The 21,885-nt window shown below is 46.0% G+C and overlaps 1 protein-coding gene across 1 annotated transcript in view; it reads left to right on the forward strand.

The window, feature by feature from the left end:
* Nucleotides 1-8,030: 8,030 nt before the first annotated feature.
* LOC114435410 (uncharacterized) overlaps nucleotides 8,031-21,885 on the forward strand; it is a 47,520-nt gene continuing 33,665 nt past the window's right edge. The window contains exons 1-25 of the mRNA XM_028405078.1: nucleotides 8,031-8,058; nucleotides 8,447-8,552; nucleotides 8,595-11,133; nucleotides 11,986-12,047; nucleotides 12,193-12,231; nucleotides 12,311-12,640; nucleotides 12,719-12,972; nucleotides 13,056-13,285; nucleotides 13,369-13,521; nucleotides 13,637-13,735; nucleotides 13,810-13,856; nucleotides 14,004-14,791; nucleotides 14,886-15,071; nucleotides 15,153-15,187; nucleotides 15,372-15,518; nucleotides 15,712-15,840; nucleotides 15,927-15,965; nucleotides 16,089-16,217; nucleotides 16,310-16,436; nucleotides 17,863-18,033; nucleotides 18,120-18,154; nucleotides 18,241-18,405; nucleotides 18,485-18,619; nucleotides 18,711-18,749; nucleotides 18,833-18,973. Coding sequence (XP_028260879.1) covers nucleotides 8,031-8,058; nucleotides 8,447-8,552; nucleotides 8,595-11,133; nucleotides 11,986-12,047; nucleotides 12,193-12,231; nucleotides 12,311-12,640; nucleotides 12,719-12,972; nucleotides 13,056-13,285; nucleotides 13,369-13,521; nucleotides 13,637-13,735; nucleotides 13,810-13,856; nucleotides 14,004-14,791; nucleotides 14,886-15,071; nucleotides 15,153-15,187; nucleotides 15,372-15,518; nucleotides 15,712-15,840; nucleotides 15,927-15,965; nucleotides 16,089-16,217; nucleotides 16,310-16,436; nucleotides 17,863-18,033; nucleotides 18,120-18,154; nucleotides 18,241-18,405; nucleotides 18,485-18,619; nucleotides 18,711-18,749; nucleotides 18,833-18,973 — 6,153 coding nt within the window. The remainder of the gene's footprint in view (nucleotides 8,059-8,446; nucleotides 8,553-8,594; nucleotides 11,134-11,985; nucleotides 12,048-12,192; nucleotides 12,232-12,310; nucleotides 12,641-12,718; nucleotides 12,973-13,055; nucleotides 13,286-13,368; nucleotides 13,522-13,636; nucleotides 13,736-13,809; nucleotides 13,857-14,003; nucleotides 14,792-14,885; nucleotides 15,072-15,152; nucleotides 15,188-15,371; nucleotides 15,519-15,711; nucleotides 15,841-15,926; nucleotides 15,966-16,088; nucleotides 16,218-16,309; nucleotides 16,437-17,862; nucleotides 18,034-18,119; nucleotides 18,155-18,240; nucleotides 18,406-18,484; nucleotides 18,620-18,710; nucleotides 18,750-18,832; nucleotides 18,974-21,885) is intronic.

Raw genomic sequence — 21,885 nt, forward strand, 5'->3', positions numbered from 1 at the left:
AGTATTTGAAAACTCAGTTATTTCATTTATTTTTGTGAAACGTACATGTAAGAGATGAAGATCATTTTATGTTTAAAATTATTTTAAATGTGTTTAAACCACAGATATGAGGTAACACTGTGATGGTGAACTCTTCCTCATGATACATGTGATGAAGTGTGACCCTCACAGATGACCTGTAGTAACTGTGGAAGTTTTCCCGCCTCGCTCTTGCCTCTAGCTGTCTCTCTCTCTCTCTCTACTCGCTGCTCTCTTCCTATTCCTGTCCCCCTCCTCCTCCTCCTCCTCCTCCTCTTCCTCCTCCTCCTCCTCTTCCTCTTCTCTCCAGCTGCTGGCTCAGAGAGTCGGGCTGACTGTAGCCCAGCGTTCCTCCTGATTCGCCTTTCAGTCTCTCGAGGCTTTAAATCCTGCTGAGCTCACTAATGGCTTAAGCCCTGTAAAACCTGAGATGCTTGGATCTCCTTGATTCTGGGATGCTTGAAATTCTGGAATACAGGCCTAATGGAGGACGTTTGGGAGGATTTAACAACTTAGTTTAGGATTGTTTTTAACCATTTATCCAGCAGCAGAGGAGCCGGGTGATGATCTGCCGCTGACAGCCTGTGAGAGCAGATCAGTCGCTGTGATTCCCCAGAATTGTTCCTCTGGATACATTTCCTGTGGGATTACACGTGGATTACACTTCGGATTAGACATTTTACTTTCACTTCTTAATTTTTGGATTGTTTTATTGATCAAATTTCAACAAATTAACATTTTCTACCACAAAACAAACAAACCTATAGGTGTGTGCAGCAATAAAACGTCGTCTGGTCTGTGTTGGTCTGTTGACGGCCATGTTGGAAGAAGAGAAGGCCGCGGCTTCTCAGCAGCAGCAGCAGCAGAGCGAACCATCAACGATCGGCACCAGCAAGAAAAACACCCGCAAAAAAAGGACGGGCCGCACACTCAACAACCCGGCCGCCACGGCCAAACGGTGAGAGTGTCGATCTGTGTTTCGTCTGTTTCACTGTTGAATCTGTGCACTCAGCAGAAGGTCAGAGGTCAGAGCGCCATTCAGAGAAACAGCTAAACTAGCAATCTGCTAATTTTTCAGATTCGACTGAAGATCTAAGCAAATGTTAGCGTTAGCCTCCCCCCCCTGTTTCAGCTCGAAAATCTGACATTAGCAGCAGATGCGTGCATGTCGGAGTGAATGTACAGCGTCCACGTTCTCCTGTGCTCAAGTGGAACAATTAGCAAGTGTGAAATAGTCCTCGGGTATTAACCCCGGCTCGCCCTGTTGAATCCACAGCTAAAACAAGACAACAACTGCATGCGACGGGGTTATTGCGACTGTTTCATCTGTCAAAGGCCAAGGCTTGAAGGGTTAACTCAGCTGTGCATGCCACTCTGACACATGTCCAGAGATTTATACCTTAATTGATTCCACTATTATTATTCAGTGAATGGATGAAGATGCTGCCTTGTTGTTTGGACAGAGCGGTGTGCTAAGACCAGCAGACTCTAAGGTGTTGGGACAGTTTGACGGTTGCTCAGAGCTTCGTTTGTCTACTGTTCAGTGTTTATGATCCATTCATTCCTTCACATCTTCATTTCCCAATGTGTCGCATTCATGCGTTCATCCAGTGTATCCTCATCTTGTCCACGATGACAGAAGTCTGCACGTCGTCTTTACTGTGATCGTTTCTTTGGCAGTAGTCATGATTCAAGCATGAATCCCTGAACAGAGTTTTACAGTTTTCCCCCGGGCAGCTGACACACCAAATGAGGCGTTATTACTGCGGCCGTGTATCACATGTGCAGGAGCCATCATGCTCCTCGGCTGAGATCTAATGACATAAGGAGGAGATCCTGTGTGTTGAGAGCAGTGGAGAAAAGGTTAATTAAGAAGAGCTGTTTTCACGTCTGCACTCTTTGACATCAGATTCAGCAACTCCAGGTGTTGGTTACATCACGCTATAGTCTGAGCATGTTTGGATAAAGGAGATTGGACCATTCTAAATCAAGCTAACGTTAGCTAGTGTCACCTACGGAGGATGTTGGGGTGTGAGCATAAACGTGAATTCTTTTGGATTCTAACTGAAAAAGTAGCTTTACTGAATGTTAACCCTGCCGACACTTAAAGCTCTTTCTGTTCAACAACACCACTGACCTTGTATGCAACATTTAGCCTGCACACACACACACCACATAAAGGTTTGAGGGGCTTTGGGTTTTGGAACAGGTGGATTTAACCCCCGCAGCTTCTGCTCCCTGTGTCTGTTCCTTATCAGGATGTCTTCATCGCTCCTTCCACATAAAGTTACACATTCTTCTGAAGTTCACGCCCATGTGTCCTGTTGGACGGCGGCACGGCTCGCTAGTCCACCTGTTGATCGTTAACACTTTAACACGACGTTCCAGCCAGTCTCCCTCAAGTACATTTTACTGGTTTCAGTGGTTTAAGTTTAGCATCACACGGAGACTGTGTCATAAAAGTGTCGGTGCGGCAGAGGAGCTAAACAAAGACTGTGAGCGTACACAGGGATCGGAGAAACCTAACAGACCTCCACAAGCCCAAAAGAAGGCTCGTAGATCTTATATACCTGATCCTAACTAAACCACGAAAGAGTCCCAGCGAAGTAGTTAACTTCCTGTTGAGCTGGATCATCACAGTAATTCTCTTTCGTCATCTCCTTTCTAAGTCTGGAGCTTAATTAAAAATAAAAAGCAGCGTGTAATCTAAGACTTAACGAGCAGCCAGGTGAGAAAATGTTGCGTTTTGGTATTTCTCAGCCGTGTGTTTGAGCACAGACAGTCGGGTCACTCGGTGTTGGACTGCATTAGTCCATCCAGTTGTAAAAAGAGCTTCTGGGTCAGCCAGCCTTAGACTCAGGTTGTTAAGTGTGATAACTGTGGACAGGACAGCGCAGAGCGAAGCCACGGCTCTGTGACGGGATGTGGGGTTAGTCGTCCAAAAGGAACCGTCGACTGAGAGGGAATCATTTCCCCGTCCCCTCTGTATATTTAGCCTCCTGAAATAGTCTGGAGGTGAGCTCGCTGCATCGGTTAATACAGTGTCAAGAAGTGTGTGAGTGCGTCTGAGACGGCGACACTGTGGTGATGAAAAGTCTGGCTGTAAATGCAGCTGAGAAGTGATGATGAAACTCGAACTGGACACATACACACGACTACATGATGCAGTATCGCTGTCATTTTCCGCTGCATGATCTCCCGGTGAGGTCAGTCCAGAGACATCTCCAAGATTTGACATTAAAGCAGTCAGCGTGTCTCAGGGCTCGAACTTAAGTCAGTCAGCTTGAGCAAATTAGCGTGTTTAGAGAGGCCCGAGAGGCTTTTAAAGAAACTCGTCTGGTAGCTTCCTGTGGGAAATCAAACATTCATATCAGTAAGACTCGAAGTTCAAGGAGCACAATGAACAGCTTCATCTCTGTGGTCATTACTTCTTTGTCCTGCATCACAAAAATGTCATATTTATGTAGCTTGTGTCACCCTCAAGTGGCCACTCGAGGAACTGCACCTCAAGTTTTGGACACCTTCATATTGGCTTCGTTTTTCATCTCCGTAGGTTGTCGTGATCTCGTCGTAACTGCCGCCCATCCCTCCACTCCTTGTTGCAGACCTGTGTTGGTGACATGTGGGTGGACGGGTACTAGCCTAAATGCAGTTTACAGTTGAGCAGAAACTAGCTGGTTATGCTAACCTTACAGCTTTTCACAGGTGTTAGCTTACACAGTTAGCTGCCACTCAGTTACACCAGGAAGTCGTTGATATTTACCGACAACACATCTCCCTGTAAGAAGCTCGTTGTGTGGTGTAAGTTGGTTTTTGTGTAGCGACGCAGACATTTCCACCTAGTAAACACTCCGCTTATAACTTGGCCGCGTTTAAACTTCGAACAGCTGCTGCGAGCGGCTCCCGGGCCGCAGCCATGTGACTACAAGTCATAACTGTTAGTCTCATAAACAGTCAGGCAGTAAGGTTTGACCTTAGAAGACCTTAACGTGAGCATGTTTTCAAGAGTTCTGACTGGAATGAATTCAAACTGAGTAAATGTTTAGACGTGCATTAAAGTAAATGACAAGCTGACACACTTAATGCTGTTTCAGATACAGTCCAAGGACACATAGCCAGGTTCCCTGTGGAGCATGTTCGGACTGGCTGGTGCTGAGTGTCTACAGCTCTGTGTGAGCCAGCAGTGATTTATATTCATCAGCACTTAATAGACTGCTAAATGCTCCTCAGAGGATGGATACACATGCAGATACAGGCGCTCAGAAATGTAGAATACCTGGATATATATACTTAAATATACAACTGATGTCATGATAAAATGAAGACATGAAATGCTCATGATGTGTGGAAAACATCATGTTAACCCGCCGTATCTGCAGAGAGATTTATGAGCCTGACATGTGCAGCAGGAGGCTTCGCCCGGTGTGGGTTACTACTCTGTGCCTCGGCTGCGTGATGATTTGAACCCATCTGTCTGTCGCTGGGCGTGTCGCGGAGGACACGGGGACTCACCCAGAAAACTGCTGAGGTAACTGCATGCCCGCGTCACATGACCTGGAGCTGTCAATCTAAATAGGGCACGTTGGGTTAGCACCAGAGGCTAAAAACGACTATAATACACTGTGTACTGTGTTAGCAAATAGATACCAACAGACAAACGAGTGAAGAATTACTGCTTGATGAACTATATATGTTCTGCTCACAACTTGAATTGTGCTGTCTTCTGTCAGGTCCTAGTTTCCTCGACCTTTGACCCTCATTAGTTCATCCTTGTGTCTAGGTTAACATGGAGCCATGAGGCTGAACACGAACCGCCTTTATCTATGTCCCTGCAGCATAGATTTCCAATTTTTGCCACGTTGAGGAAATAAGAGCCTTTTCAATGGAAAGACACACACAGGGCTGAAGACAGATGCTAATTTGAGATTTTGCCTTATTCATCTGGTGTCTGGTGTGGTCGTCACTCGATGATCTGATGATCTGAGAAAATATGACCTGGTCTCAGAGGGCGGGGGAGGTGAACGCTGCGGATTCATGTGGAGACAGAAATCCATGTCAAAATAAGAGCTGTTAGAGTGAGAGACGGCTTCCATGAAGAACATCTGTCCTTATTTCCTTTGGTGGTTTACTTCTGTGTTTACTCACTTGACGTCAGAATGGCAGCTTCTGAGCCCCCTTTCTTCTTGGTGATGGAGGTTAAAGGATGGTCGACTTGTGTTCTTGGGTCTGTGGTTAGACCTGGTGGACCCAAATTTCATCCACGGTTACAAACTGCTGCAGAAGCCTCTCAGGGTCCACCTTAAACATGACACCATCTCCTGAAGTTACCTCTGTTGTTACATCATGTTTTGGATCCTGTTGATGGTGGTGGTGGCCTTTTGGGACAGTATCTGCAGGCTTCACCATGTTTGATCAAAAGGAACACCCTCACTACACCCTTGTGGACGTCTTTGAGACTTAGGTAGCGGACGACATTGTGACTTTTAATTATTGAAACAGAAATCTCAGAAAAGTGATTTGGTCTGTTTGTCTGTCCGCTCTTATATCTCTATGGATGCCTGTACGTCCATGCGTGTGTGTGCAGGCTTTGAGGTGAGGTCACCGTCATGAGCCTCCGTCAGCATAGCGATGACAGCTGAAAATAAATCCAAACTTCTTTTGGCTCAACCTCCCACAGACACACACTCTGACAGGCACAAACACACACTCACACACACTGCCAGAGCGATGCCAGGCAGCTGTTGCGTCGTGGTCAGGTGTTAAGCCCTGTGGTCCGGGGGAGGGGATAAAGGGGATATATTAGTAATTTGCTGCAATACCCAGCAGAGAATGATCCTTTAATGAAAATATTCATCATCGCCTTTTGGTAAACTGTTGATTCAACAGTCTTTAAAGTCAATATCCGTTGATTATCAGAGACTTATAGCTCACATGGGGGCTCTCCTGAATATAGGCTGCGTCTGGTTGTGCGTCACCAAATCTAGTTGTTGGAATATGTAAGCGTTATGCCGCAGTTAGAAAGAGAGCAAACATGGCAACGCCAGAGACATGTCTTTAAAAAATCCTGGCTGATTCATGTTTTTATTTGCAGGACGAGGACGTGTCCTCTTTTTTTAGGGTTTATACAACATGCAGGACAACACAGTCCACATTTACTCTCTCATGAGTTGGTGGAGACTTATGCACATTATGTTCTAATATTTAATATTCCTGTTTCATACTCTTCAGTAAACACAAATAAAAAATATGGAGAATTTGTTCAAATTTTCAAATACAGAATTTTAATAGTTACGATAAAAAAAAACGACATTCAAATATTAAAGAGTGTTTTAAATAATACAATAATAATACACGAGTTAATAAATATGCAATACTTTAATTTACTTTTTAAGTGCAGGCAGTAAAGTACTGTTGTGTTTTGTAGTATTTGTTTTTTTTTTAACTTTTTTAATTTTATTTTAATTTGGCATTTCTGCGCTTTAAAGCTTTTATTCTGACGATCAAAACCGGAAGCCTCGTCATAACACGTGACACACATCAACCTGCTTCCTGCTTGCTAGCGGAGGCAGCTAACGTGATTTAAGCCCAGGGAAAGTTTGTGCACATCGACGCTTCAAGACAAACACAAATAACGAACGGTATGTAACAACAGGTTGTCATAAAAATACAACAATTACACAGCGACGCACAACTACGATGTACTCGCTGTGACGTCGATGCTATCGGGTCCCGCAGACGACTAACGTTAGCGCAAGTTAGCAAGAACTTGCAGCCTAAAATGGCCATAGCCATTGTGATGGTGTTTGGCGTTTTGGCGTCGATACGTAGCGAAATAAAAACATCATGCACGACTACAGCATCATGCATATAGTTATTTATATCATGTTTTATCAGCAGCAGCCTGTAACGGTGGATGGTAATGGTGGTGTTGTGACGCAGTGTTTAAAGAAGTGTAGTCCAGTAATCTATATACTGCACACAATTCTGAATAGATGTTACTTGTCTCTATATCTGTGTCAGAAATAAATCTGTCTCTCCAAAGAGCACATCCATAAATGATCAGATGATCACAGGGGGTGCATCAACGTTCTTCCTGTATGGTAAATCTTTCACTTTTGTTATACAGTGAAGCCTGCTGTTAGGTAAACATTAACTAGACAAGGACATTTCACATGTAGGTTTGCTGTTTATGTTGCAATGAATTCTGGGAGAGGGTGACTGCAGCATGTTAAGGCCTGCAAGTCTTAACAGTTCATTTTTAATCCTTTATAATTAAAATCATTTACATGTAATGAGGCACAAACACCTGTATGTGCCTGAAAGGTGTACTGCTGTGAAAATCTACACATTGTTCAAGTGAAGACTTTGTGCAGCCCACCAGTGGACCACAGACCGTATAAACCAATGTGGACGATCCTTCCGTGATGTCATCCAAAGATTCTGGAAGACCCATTTTGTGTCCATGTGGGAAGTTTTGACCGTCGCCGCCATCTTGGTCTACTGAAATACCCAGACGTCCAAAATACAGGCAGCTCATCACACCGGACTCAGTACGGCTGTCCATAGGAGTACATTCAGCTGGGTTTGTGATCGGAGAGCTTTCTGAGGTGGCTACTTTGTTCAGTTGTGGGGTCACGCTGTTAAAATACAGAAATGTGTGAGAAGTTTTAGTTTGTGAAAGTGGCGATCCTGTGTGGAGAGTCTTTGTTTTGTCACAAGGCCTCTTCAGAACAGGCGTTTTGACTTGTCACTGTAGGAAAGGCACCAGTGTTATATTGGTAACTGGCCAAGCAGAGGTCACAGCATGGCGTTGTGTTGATTCTGTGCAGAGTGGGCTCCTCTTCCTTTTGGTTATTGATCCTGTTATGGTTTTAATACGCAGCCATCGAGTGTGTTTTCAACCTGATGTCCAGCCCACTAATTAGCTCTTTTGTTGTTTTGATTTCTTTGTGAATCCTGCTCCCCTCATCCCTAATCACCATTTGACCAACACAGTGCAGTGTCCCCCAGAAATGACCTACACAGTGTCAGTCAGCTGTGGTAATAATTCATCCTACCATATTTCATAATAAACTAAAAATATGTTAAACCTAAAACAGCTTTCTTGTTTTTCAAGCCTCTCCCTATGTGAAAGAAGGTCATGTACCCACACAGCTCTTGTTAACGCTGTGCATACCTTTTTAACCCTCTACTGATTTTTACCAACTTAATACATTTTTAATTTTTTTTTAAATAGTATTAAAATAGTTGAAAAAAGCTTTTCCATCTCTGGGTGCCAGGGTCAAAATCCAATAGGGAAGGAAATAAATCATTTCCTCATAGCTTAGCATCACGCCCCCCACCCCTCCTGACTGCCGGGTATGCCGTGACTTTGTTTTCCCTGTTTGTCTGTTCTTTGATGCTTTTCTGACTCTGTTCTCTCTGCTAGTGGAGACCAGGAGATATGCATTTATATCTGACAGGAAGCACCCGACTGAGGACATCCAGACGGCGCTTTCCAGATGGATTAAGAAGCTGAAGCCCAGTCCTGTTCAGTAACCCCCTTTCTTTGTATTTTTTTTTTTTTTATTTTCCAGCTTTTCATTGCGTGTGGAGCGTTGTGCTCCCCTCTCCCCTGCCCCCGGGACCCTAACCACCCCCCTACTTGGAGGGCTCCCTGGGAGCGCTCTACTGATCGGACAGCAGGCCGCATCCTTGCGGCTGGCTCAACTCAAAGCCCAACTTGCACTGAGTCAGATAAACGGCATCCTTGCTGCTCGGGGACAGACTGTGACCTTGACAGCAAACTCCAACACATCTACTCCACATATCCCCACGCCACCACCCTCCCCGACTGCTGCGGCCATCAGTCTTCTTAACCTTTTGAAGATTGCTAATACCATGTCCCATCCAATGTACAACCCCTATGCCTCTGGGAAACAAAGTTCCACCCAGGCTCAGTATGGACTCTCCAATGTACATGGCGACACAGATTCCCGTAGGGCATCTGCTCATGTTGGACCTGTGTCCAACTACACCTCTTCTGGACCCTCTGTACCTCCTGCCAGCTCTAGTAGGTCAATCCCATCACTGCTTTCTCTGCCAGTGAACTTCAAACCAAAGCAGAGTAATGCTGTGGTAGATGAGGACATTGAGAGGTCCGTAGACATGCATATTAGCAGAGCCAGGGAACAGGTGATGCACCAGCCTGTAGGCCAGGGCTCCATCTTCACCGGTACTCAAAGAGAAGAGTTTCTTCCTTCAAGGGCAGACCTGATGTCCAATGCAAACTCTTCAGCCTCTCAAAAACACAGAGTTTCTGATGTTGTTAGTGGCAGTAACTCACTGGACTGGTTGCCAAGCTACAAAAGGACCACTAAGGATGATTCCTCTAAATTCTTTTCATCATCTGCTTCATCCAGCTATCCGAGCAGTGGTGATGGTAGGGGTAATATCTCCAGTGAAAGAGAACTAGAAATGCAGTCCATTCCAGGTTTAGATTATAACTACCCAGCGAAAGTGCAAGACAAACCTGTGAACACTACTGAGGCCAGTCGCCCAAAGTACACTTCGGAATCAGCTGCTAACATCCTTCTGCATTTTGGACTTGAAAAAGAGGACTTGGAACATCTCATCTCGTTTCCTGAAAACCAGATCACCCCTGAAAACCTTCCATTCATCCTGCGCCAAATCCGTCTTAAGAAGGCCAAGAGAGACACCGCTGCCCCTCACTCAAAGCCGTACCTGGACTCCCAGCCCACTCCAAGTATGAGTGGAATGGACAGACTGAGTAGTTCGAGAGGGGTAGGGATGCAGCAGGATGAAGTATCATCCTCTATTCTTCAGCCAAGTAAAATTATTGACTATGGACATATTAGCAAATACACAGAAGTAGTTGGGGATGAGATTGGAAGGACCAGTGGCAGTAGAGCGCATGGTGGTGGAAGTGGTGGTATTTCGCTGATGGACACTCAAAATAATAGCAGCCACAATAGAGAACCACTACAAAAAACAGTGACAGAGGTAAGAAGCGCTCCGTTGGTGTCTCTACGTGACCAGGGGGACTCTGTTAGCCGTCTCAGCACTTCATATTCTTCAGTGCGGAATTCTTTGGCACCTCTAAGCACTGATACTACTAAACGATTGCAGGTCCAACCAACCCAAGCTCCTCCTTTCTCCTCTTTGGCACTGCCAAAGAAAGACACTGACTTAAGACATTTGACTGGAATCTCCAAAATCCCTGCAACAAAAGAGCCCGAGCCAGATCGCCAGTCAACCTCAAAACCCAAACCGACCTGCACTCTAGTCCGTGGTGTACATCCTGGGCGACCTGGCCTTGTGCTTATTGGCAAAAGTGATGATACCCACACTAAGGAGCAGAAAAGGGCAGGACAAGCATCGAAACTCAATGAGCAGATGAGAAAGCAACAGGCCCAGCAGCAGCAAGCGAAGCAACCGATCCAGCAGCAGCAGCAACAAGCGAAGCAACTGATCCAGCAGCAGCAGCAACAAGCGAAGCAACTGATCCAGCAGCAGCAGCAGCAGCAGCAAGCGAAGCAACCGATCCAGCAGCAGCAACAAGCGAAGCAAACAGTTCAGCAGCAGCCACAATCTAAGCAACAAGTCTACCAGCAGCAACAACCTAAACAACCAGTCCATCAGAAACAAACAAAGCCACAGGTTCAGCAGCAACACGGGACGCAACAACATGCTACACAGCTGCAGGAGAAACAGCAGCAGGCGAAGCAACTGGCTGCACAGCTGCAGGTGAAGCAGCAGCAGCAGGCGACGCAGCTACTGCAGGTGCAGCAGCACGCGCAATATAGCCAAGCTTTGCTGTCCCAGTATTTGTCAGCAAAGCCGGCTCCCCCATCGTCCTTCATCCCTGGCATCATGGATCCGTCGCGTTCCGTTGTGCATCCCGTATTTGTTCCCCCATCTACCGCTCAGTCCAGCCTGGGCTCGCTGAACATGATCCCAATGGGACTGCCATCTTCCACCCAACAGCAGCCACCCAAGGAACCCGCCACCAGGCTTCTTCCGATGACTGCCCTGATGCATGACTATGCTGCTGCCACACCAAGAACGTTTCCACATACCTGTTCTCTGTGTAACAAAGAATGTACTCATATGAAGGTGAGTAGAAGACCACATTCTGTATTCTCTCCATAAAACATTAAATGTGTTAAAGCTGTCGGACTAACTTTGATGTATTTAAATATTTGATGGATTCCAGTCATGGCAACATCTGGGTCTTTTTTTAATGTGTTTATGAGACAGATAATGGCACTTGTATGGTCATTACCATATTTTAGGTGACTGTTATGTTGTATTTATCTTCAAAATGGAACCTTGGACGGCGAGGAATCTGCCAACTCTGAAGAACGATGGTTCCAGAAGATGATAGAAGATTACTGTTCTTCTCCGTTTCCCACAGTTTATATTTCTATCGCTGTCGGAATAACTTTGTGGCATTTTGTTTTCGACTCAACCATAGACATTGTTTGAGGCAATTACCTCTACAGATATATGCAGATAGGCTTTTTTTCTCCCTGGTTGTTTCTTACAACTTACCCAAGGAGTAATTTTCTCAGGCTGAGTTTTTGTCCCGATCCAAGTCTGATACCTGCCAAGATGACCCCCACCAAACTCCAGGACATTTTGCTGCGTGACATGAGAATGAAGAACCAGCACTTGGGAGTATCCCAACCCCAACAAGACATTTTATTGTTATTATTTTACCACTTCTGTGTTTAAAATTTCATGATAAAGGCTTGTTAACTCTGCAGTAATCATAAAACTTACCAATGATTTAATCTTCTCAATAGTTTTACTCACAAAATGGTACGACTCAAGTCTGTATGCTGAGCTGTCTTAGTCACGGCACTTCTCACCTGAGGATGTTGGACAGTCTTCCCTTTGAGGAACATTTAGATGCTGTGATAGGTCAGTGAGGAATGTCTAAATCTTACTTGTTCTGACTGCTAGGATTGGATCTCCCACCAGAACACCTCCCTCCACTTGGAAAACTGCAAACTCCTCCGGACACAGTCAGTATCCTTTTTTTCTTTTTTCTTTGGAAAGTTGGCTGCTTGGTGATAAATGTCTTTGGATCGGCAGCACTGGAGAAACCCTGCTCTTTGCTGTTTTAGTTACTGCTTCTGATCTTGTTGTGTGTGTGTGTTTCTTGCACAGATACAAAGAGTGGGATGGTGAGGTGCTGTCATTGTCGAGGTAAATATTTTTGTCAGATAACCACAATCCACATGGAACGGCATCCCCCTTATTTTTTCACTTTTACTTCTCTTCTTAGCACTCCGGGTCAAGACACCAAGCCTTCCAAGCATGAGAGCCGCTCCCGCTCGCCCAGTCCACGCCGCCACCGTGACTCTGATAGTAGAAGGGCGAAGCGCAGGAGCCGCTCACGTTCCCGCTCACACAGCAGATGGGACAAACGCAGGAGTACTTCCAGCTCTTACTCGGACAGCCCCCACCGCCGCTATCACTCTGAGAGTAGATGGGACAAACGCAGGAGCCGCTCCCAATCTCGTTCATACAGCCCCCGCCACTACTATGACTCGGATGGTAGAAGGGACAGACGCAGGAGCCATTCACGGTCACCTTACAGCTCCAGGCACAGGAGGTTTGTAAAAACATAAAGGGAAAGTTTTTACAAACTCAAATATATACCATCTAATCTTTTTATCTACACTTCCATTAGGTCCCGGTCTCACTCTTGGTCTCCACGATATGACCGCCCCACCACCTCCCGTAACCGATCACGTTCAAGGAGCCACGAGCGACGTTCTTCACCGAGGAGGAGAACTGAGAAACGATCCTCGCCAAAGAGGGGCCGTGACCAACGCCCATCTCCAAAGAGGAGTGAGGAGCGCCAGTCCTCACCGAGGAGAAGCCATGAGAGCAGATCAGCAAGCAGCACAGAGCAACTGGCAAAGAAACTGCTGGAAGCCTCAGGTTTGAAAAAAACGTTCAAGCACAATTGAAGTTTACAAAGATAGGTTGTTTTTCAACTGTGACTTTCTGCTGTGTCCTTCCAGCTGTCCAGTCTCTCTCAAATCCCTCTGACCTGGAGGCTGTGGTGAAAAGTCTTGCTCCAGCGCTACTGGCTGAGCTAGCCAAGATGAAGCCATCCTCACCATCATCATCATCCTCATCCAAAGCAGGAGGAAAGCGCTCTTCATCGCCAACCACATCAAAAAGTTCAACGTCAAAGTCGTCTAAAGGGAAGTCTGTCAGTCAGAAGAGTGAGGGAAGTTCTTCAGCCAAGGTCGGTGTATATGTCAGTGGCACAGTGTCTGACAGCTAATGTCTTCTTGATTGTTATTGTTGATGTCCTGTCACTATTTAAAGCAGGATCCAGGGCATTCTGGCAAATCCCCTTCTCCATTCACAGTGAAGCTACAAGGAGTTCGTAGTACTCTCTCACACAAAGATGTGGAAGTTGCTGTGGAGCAGTTTGTAAAACACTTGTCATCAGTTGTGTTGTATCGGTCCAGACAGGAGGTGAGTGAGTTCTGAGCTAAGAATGACTATAGTGTACAGTTGTTCATGCTTTGTGTTATGAGTTAATAGCCCTGATGATTGTAGTAACCTGTTGCATGTGTTTGTGCACATGCAGGCAGTAATTCATTTTAAAAGCGATGAAGATGCTCAGATGCTGAAGAGCGTGAAGAGCTTTGAGATAAAAGGAATCCCAGTGACAGTGGTCAGAGACAAGGTATTGTGTCCTTCTGTACAGCTTTGTTACACCGTCAGTGATCACATGGCACTAACATAAAGTGTTAATTTCAGGAGGACAGTTCTAAGAAGTCAACAAAGGATTCAAATGCGCCTCAGAAGTAAGATACGCCTCATACAGACTCTTTACAACAGTGGTGGAGGGCGATCAATCATTAGAATAGGACTAGCTTACAACAAAGAGAACCTTTGCTTCCACTGATCCATTTTTCTGCCACTCAGACCATATAACTCTGTTCTCTTCATAGAAAAACTGCCAGTGTCTCCACTCCTGAAACCACGAAACCCACTTCAGCTGGAACAGCCATAACATCTGGAGCCAAAACATCTGGAGCCAAAACAAAACCAACAGGCAAGCTCGCCACAAAAGCAAAAGTTTTGGTTTCCAAAGCGAAAAATGTCTCGACCAAGCCGGCAGTCAAAACAGTAAAAAAGGTGGCTTCAAAAGGAGCTGAAATGAAGAAAGACGCTTCAAAACTTCCAGGAGTGAAGAAGGATCCAAAAAAGCAGCCTGCCGCTGCTTCAGAAACGGATGACAAGGATAGAACACCTGACGTGACGCCTCAAGCAACAAACAACACAAACAAGGAAACGGGAAATTCAGCAGCTGATCAGAGTAAACCTAAAGCGGAGGGTGCAACAGTTGAGGTGGAAAACATTAAAGATGAACCGTCAGAGGTCAAAGATGAACCATCAGAGGTGAAAGATGAACCGTCAGAGGTCAAAGATGAACCGTCGGAGGTCAAAGATGAACCATCAGAGGTCAACATAACAGAAGCCTCAGAGCCCATGGAGGTCGAAAGTTCTGCTGAGGTCGAAGAGGAAAAATTCACAGAGACCAAACCCAGCGAGAGAGATCCACCAACCTCTGTAACTCCTATTGACACTCCTCAGATTCCACAGCCCGCCCAAAACACTCCACAAACCTCAATTAAAGCTTCATCAGGTTTAGGGGCCACTGTGCAAAGACCGCAGATCAAGACAGCACAAGGCTCCACTGGATTCAAACGGGCGAAGCCCAGAAAAAAGAGAAAAGGTACCATAACATCTAAGAAATGTCACGCTTTTTCTTCTTCCCTTCCTTTGAAATTTTATAAATTTAATATACGTTTGTGATCCTGTGACTGCAGGAAAGGCAAAAAAGAAACCAGCGCCACAATCAGTCGGCAATGCCAAAGCCGTACCTGCACCTGCTGCTGCTGCTGCTGTGGCTGCGAGTGAACAGCAGCCAGACACAGCCGCACCGTCTTCAGCCGCCGGTACCTCGCTGACCGTCGGAGAGATGTTAGAAAAGCACCTGGGGCAGGGCAAAATCCGTAAGATGTCCATCTTTGTCATACATTTCTGCATGTGTTTAGAATTTGTCCTCATTTTTGACCAAATCCTTTCTTTTGCAGCGTTTGTCAATGTGAAAACCATCAAGTCACGTCAGGTATGTGTGAACTGCATAAAGACACATGTATCCACACAAAACCAATATAGAATGTATGCCAAGCCTATAACGCTACCACAGAAAAACAGCAAAAATGGAGAAGAATATGTGGCGCACACGCACAAAACTGGTGTAACCCATGTAGACATGTGCACGAGGGAACTCATTTTCTTCTTTTTTCCAGCTTCGGGATTACAAAGTGTTGTTAATAACCAACCTGCCAGAGTATCATGATGGATGCTACACGGCTGATGACGTCGCCCAAGTGCTCAACCCATTTGGATTTGAGTACATTGACAACAACATGTACATTATTCCTCAGACACGCATGGTAGGTGGACACTCAGGTGTTAATGTGTGTTGTTTTACTCTGTGTATCTTGCTTTATTAGACAGCTGTGGATGTTCTCATGTTAGCAGTGGTGTTTCTTGTTGTCTGCTAATATTGCCACCAGTCTGCAGCTTCTCATGGCACGAGATTTCGTTGCAGCTCTATAGGTGCCTAACATTTGTTTTTCCTTTCAGGCCTTCGCTCTAATGCCAAATGTCAACTCAGTGAAAAACATCGTAGAAACGTCCACGAAGACGGGCATTTATCTCAAAGGTTCTAGACTTGGTGTGCAAGCCGTTAAACGCTACATTTTTATGAAACCGGTAAGCTGCTGCACATTGAATCTGAAGCCTGTTGACTTTAGCTTAGCATAAACGCTAACCCTGCCTCTGTCATGTTTTTGTTTCAGCCTGAGTTCTATAAATCTCTGATGAAACTGATGAATTTAGTAAGTAACACAAACGCACAAAACATTTGTGTTTGTTCCTGTTTTTGTCTCAGCTGTCACATCAAACAGTGATGTGATGTATGGGTGTCTGCTCTTTGAATGCATGTCCTTTGTTTGTCACAGCAAATGTTTGACCGGAGCGGAGTCAGAACGATCTACATTAAGAACATCTCACAAAGCGAAGCTCGAGATCTCAGGGAAGATTTGAAGAAAATCGACTCTGTTAGGAACTTCCTGCCCCTCCTCAATGAGGTACAAACACACTCAAGTACACACAGGTTCATGTTTTTAAAAAATGACTTCTCATTTATCTTATATGGCCTGTGTGTGTGTTTTTTTTTCAGGTGTTCATTGAGTTTGATTCCATACGTGATGCTGATCGGCTTGGGGTTTGGCACAGCTTCCTGAAACAAGGCTTTGGCTACAAAGTCTACAGGCTAGAAGGACCTCATAGCGCATTTATGTCATCACGTAAGTGAGCAGCAAGCCTCATTTTATATGATTCAATTCAATTCAGTTTTATTTATATGGACTCGACTCACAAGGAGAACCTTCCTGCTGACAGTCAGCCGGGTAGAGGAGGAGAAGAAGAGGGAGACAGGACAGAGAGGATGAAGGAGAGAGAGGAGAAGAGGGAGACAGGACAGAGAGGATGAAGGAGAGAGAGAGAGAAGAAGAGGGAGACAGGACAGAGAGGATGAAGGAGAGAGAGGAGAAGAGGGAGACAGGACAGAGAGGATGAAGGAGAGAGAGAGGAGAAGAAGAGGGAGACAGGACAGAGAGGATGGAGGATAGAGAGAGAGAGAGAAGAAGAGGGAGACAGGACAGAGAGGATGAAGGAGAGAGAGAGAGAGAGAGAGAGAAGAAGAGGGAGACAGGACAGAGAGGATGAAGGAGAGAGAGAGAAGAAGAGGGAGACAGGACAGAGAGGATGGAGGAGAGAGAGAGAGAGAGAGAGAGAAGAAGAGGGAGACAGGACAGAGAGGATGAAGGAGAGAGAGGAGAAGAAGAGGGAGACAGGACAGAGAGGATGAAGGAGAGAGAGAGGAGAAGAAGAGGGAGACAGGACAGAGGATGAAGGGGAGAGACAGAGAGAGAAGAAGGGGGAGACAGGATGAAGGAGAGAGAGAGGAGAAGAAGAGGGAGACAGGACAGAGGAGAAGAAGAGGGAGACAGGAGAGAGAGAGAGAAGAAGAGGGAGACAGGAGAGAGAGGATGAAGGAGAGAGAGAGAAGAAGAAGAGGGAGACAGGAGAGAGAGAGAGAAGAAGAGGGAGACAGGAGAAGAAGAGGGAGACGGGACAGAGAGGATGAAGGAGAGAGAGAGAAGAAGAAGAGGGAGACAGGAGAGAGAGTGGAGAAGAAGAGGGAGACAGGGCAGAGAGGATGAAGGAGAGAGAGAGAGGAGAAGAAGAGGGAGACAGGAGAGAGAGGATGAAGGAGAGAGAGAGAAGAAGAAGAGGGAGACAGGAGAGAGAGGATGAAGGAGAGAGAGTGGAGAAGAAGAGGGAGACAGGACAGAGAGGATGAAGGAGAGAGAGAGAAGAAGAAGAGGGAGACAGGACAGAGAGGATGGAGGAGAGAGAGAGAGGAGAAGAAGAGGGAGACAGGACAGAGAGGATGAAGGAGAGAGAGAGGAGAAGAAGAGGGAGACAGGACAGAGAGGATGAAGGAGAGAGAGGAATGTTCATTTATTACAGAGAACAAACATGACAGGTTGTTGATGTTGGAGCAAGATGACAGTGATTACATTATAGTGGATATCTATATATATATCGTCAGTCCATAGATAATAATAGTAATTACATGGTAATTAAGACAAAGATGAGCATGGTGTGAGGGGACTGCTCAGTGGATCTTGTTTGATCATGTTAACTATTTGTTTTGTTTCTTTACAGCACCAAGACTGCCAGAAAACGCTTTCCCAGAGGGCAAGGATGTGGTTACCGGGGCAACCGTCCCTAGCGGAACAACCAGCATTCCAGACGGTACCATAGCGCCATTTTGGGTCACCATGACGACCAATCCCTTTCTGTTCCCCACCACGTCTCCATGGTTCATCATCCCGAGTAAGAGAAGCAAGATACTGTAGAATATAACTATGTCAATAAGTCATTTTCCACTCAATGCTGTTTTTGTTTTTAAACCCACGAAGAATTTCACACCATCAGGGGAGTGGAGGACATCGAGGTGAGCAGATTTGTTTCTGTGAAGCAGCAGTCATCGGAGGAATCGGGTCATTCTCCTTTTAAACTGTTGCACTTTGTGTCCTGCAGCAAGCCAGCCCTGAAGCCGCTCCGTTCCACACCATCATGCTGACCAATGTGCCGGAAGGAAACTATAAACTGGAGGACGTGGCTAAGCTGGTGTGGCGTTATTTCCCCAAACGGACTCTCCACACCCTGTACCACAACGTGATGGTGCTGACGCTGCAGAGGAGGGTGAGGAGTGGACGCTCATGGTTTCATTTATTTGAATTTGAACACGTCATGACACCTTTTCTTTCCTCTTTACCTCCAGGCCTTCGTGCATTTCCACAGCTGGGATTCATGCTGCAAATTTGTTCGAGATTTCATCAGAAATCCTGTTTCTATTGAAGACTCCACACTCTCCATACACTTCGTCTTACAGGACATACATCGTGGATGCAGCGAGGTATGCAGAGTACTAAAAGTCAAGGTTAATTGAGCAAGAACTGCGTTTTGACGGCATCCATAATGCTCCGTGTCTGACATTTTTTTAACAGGAGACCATGTACAGATCTCTGATGAAATGGAGCAACGCTGTGAGTGTTTCAGTTTAAATTTGTCGCCATGTGTGAAAGCTGCTCTGCTCATTAACTCTCCCAACTGTCGGCTGTTTTCTCAGCACGTCCCAGAGCTGGAGTCTTTGGAGGAGCGGCTGCTGTGTGTCGGGATCTCTGAGACTAGCGCCGAACTTGTCATGATGGTCATGGATGCGGTGGCGTCCGTTGCTTCTTTTGTCAGCTTCCTGCCGCTCGCCAACAGAGTACGACAACACCAACACTAAAGGATGTCTCTGACTGCTTGCGTTGTTGTTCATGATTTTTTTTCTACCTCAGATTTGCATCGAGATGGCTGAACCCAGCGGTGTAATGAAGGTGGTGGAGAAACTTCGCTCACTGATGGATTCATGCACAGATCAAAATTGGTACGTGTCACTAAATTTGGTGTAAATGACCCCATAGTCAGGTTTTTCACCTCTAATGTGACCAGTTTTTTTTTTTTCCCCTGCAGGAGTAAAGTACGCCGCCTTGAACCGTGAGTATTTCACATTTTCCCTTTCTAGCTAAGAGAGTCAAAACAGAACTTTTAATGTGTCCATGTACTGACACCTCACATACTTAATTTCAGTTTAAAGAGCCTAAAACAGCGCCTAGAAGAGTCCAGTGAGATCGCACTGCCTCAGCCTGCTGCACCTCCTGTTGACGGGGCACCAGCTGCTCTGCAGACCAGTGACCCTGCTTCTGCTAAGGCGTCAGCCACTGCTGGATCTGCCACAGAAGGACCAAGTGACGTAGGAATGGAGACCAGTGACAAACCGGGAACTGAGATCGCAGCAGAATCCACCATTGCTCCTAAAACTGACGATGTGTGTGACGCTGCACAGAAAGCAGAAGAGAGGGCAGAGGACTCGGCACCATCGGCGGTGACTACTGCTGACGAAAACGCCGTTCCTGCTGCTTCAGGGGGGAATGTCGCAGAAGTTCCTCGCATCGATGAGGATGTCTTCAAGGCGATTACAGCAGCTCTCCGCGAGCACAGACTAACTCGAGGAATCAGGACGCAGAGCGAGGAAAAGGAGGTGATGCTTATGATAACGTGTGTTGCTTTGCCTCAACAGTGACTGATTTAAAAATACTGACCCCCTTCTCATTTTTAACGTTTGTTGTTTAGAACTCCAGCAAAAGCAACACAAACCCTGAGAGTGAAAGAGATAAAGGCCCATCAGGAGAAACGGTAAACCACACGTTGCTCCTCCTTAAACATCAGAATCCTTCAGACCCACCAACACAATGATAATATTTCCTGATCTGACAGACCTTTGTAATTTTATTAACTGACCTGTTTCATAGGTGTTGGTAAATTAATTGTTTTTTGTGCTTCATCCAGGGTCAGCATGGTCCAAGAGAGGATGTTCCTTCAGACACTGACCCCTTTGACGAGCAAAATTTCAACTTGGATGACTTTGTCACTGTTGATGAAATTGGTGAAGACATGGGAGACGCAGCCCTCGACGAGCAGAGCTCATCTTTGTCCGAACCATCCCCCAAGAGGAAAAAAGAAATGAAAAGTCCTGACGTGTCGTCCGCAACCAAAGAGACCTCAAAACGATCCTCGAGAGACTCCAAGAGCTCTGCCTCTTCATCTTCCTCCTCCAAGCCAGCTGCTTCAGTAAAAAGCAGCTCCTCTTCAAGCTCAACCTCTGCATCACCAAAGAAGCAGAAAGATTCATCAGAACCCACCAAATCCCAAACCAGATCCTCATCCTCCTCCAGTGCCAGTAAAACCTCCACCTCTCCACACTCTGCTGAAAGAAAAGAACAGCAGAGCAAGGCGAAGTCTCCAGCCCGATCATCGCATACTTCAGCCTCCACTTCCAGGACCCGTTCATCAAAGAATGCTGGAGCTGGCAGCTCAGACACACAAAGGAAGGAAGCAAAGCACACAGGGAGTGCTGCAGTAGGAAAGTCTGACCACACGGGGTCAGCAGAGAGTGTTGCTGTGAAAACTGTTGAGTCAGAGACGAAAATAGAAACGCCATCAGAGATGCATCCACCTGCACAGCAGACTGTGCTGCTGGACAAAGATGTTAAGGATGGCACACTTAAAGAGTTAAACCAAAACGAAAAGACAGACAGCCGAGACGGCGGCACTGAGACCCATTTACTTGTACCTGAGCAAGGTCAGGACCTGGACAGCTCTGAAGATAAAAACAAGAAAGCCTGTTCAGAAGATTGCAGTAAAATGGAAATGGATTCTTCTTTCCACGTGATACACGACATAACCGAAGGCCAAGCTGCCACAGTTCAAGAGGACAGTCCGGCTGAAGTTGAAGGGTCCACAGTAAATCCTGAGGGCATGGTTCAAGATATTATCAGTTCCGAGGAGCCCTCCAAAACCCCCAAAGATGTCCCAAGTTCAAAAGACCAGGATGACAACGACCCTTTAAAGGATGTCCTTAAACAAGAAGCCTCTGAGATGATGACTGTAATAGAAAATGACAGCCCGCAACTTGAAACTGCCCATGACCAGGTACCTGGAGCAGACATTAGAACCATAGAAGAAGAGGAAGCCGTATTCCAAGTAATCGATTCTGTGGAAGATCAGCCACCAGAGGCGAAGCCAGACACTGACACCGAGGAAAAAAAGACCAAGAAGAGCAATGCAACAGATATAAAAAATGATGGACCGAGCAGGAGGATCAGCTCGAGAAATAGAACGTGTGAAAGTGAGGAGAAAGAGAGATCCCCCAAAAAACTGGACAAGGTGCAATCAAAGGACAGCTCGTCAGAAAAAGAAACAAATGCCAGCAAGGGTGCTGAGAAGGCGACCTGTGAGACTGTAGATTCTGTTAATACTGTTCCAGATGTCTCAGAACAGCCTGGCAGAAGAAGGTCTGCCCGAGGAAACAAAGAGGCTAAACAGACCACATGCACAGAAGCTTCAGCAAAACCAGATGCAGAAGAGGAGGCTACATATGAGGTTCTAGACTCTGTGGAGGAAGAGGCCGTCACAGAAGAGCCAACAACAAGAATTACCAGAGGAAGAAGGGGAAGATCGGCCAAGAAAGACACTTCAAATGAGAAGACAAAGAAAGAAGAGACACCAACGAGGAGGAGGCAGACGCCTGCCAGAGAGTCACGCGAAGGATCCAGAGAGAAAACTCTTAAAGAGAGC

This window comes from Parambassis ranga, chromosome 5 (genome assembly GCF_900634625.1).
Source record: "Parambassis ranga chromosome 5, fParRan2.1, whole genome shotgun sequence".
NCBI lineage: Eukaryota > Metazoa > Chordata > Actinopteri > Ambassidae > Parambassis > Parambassis ranga.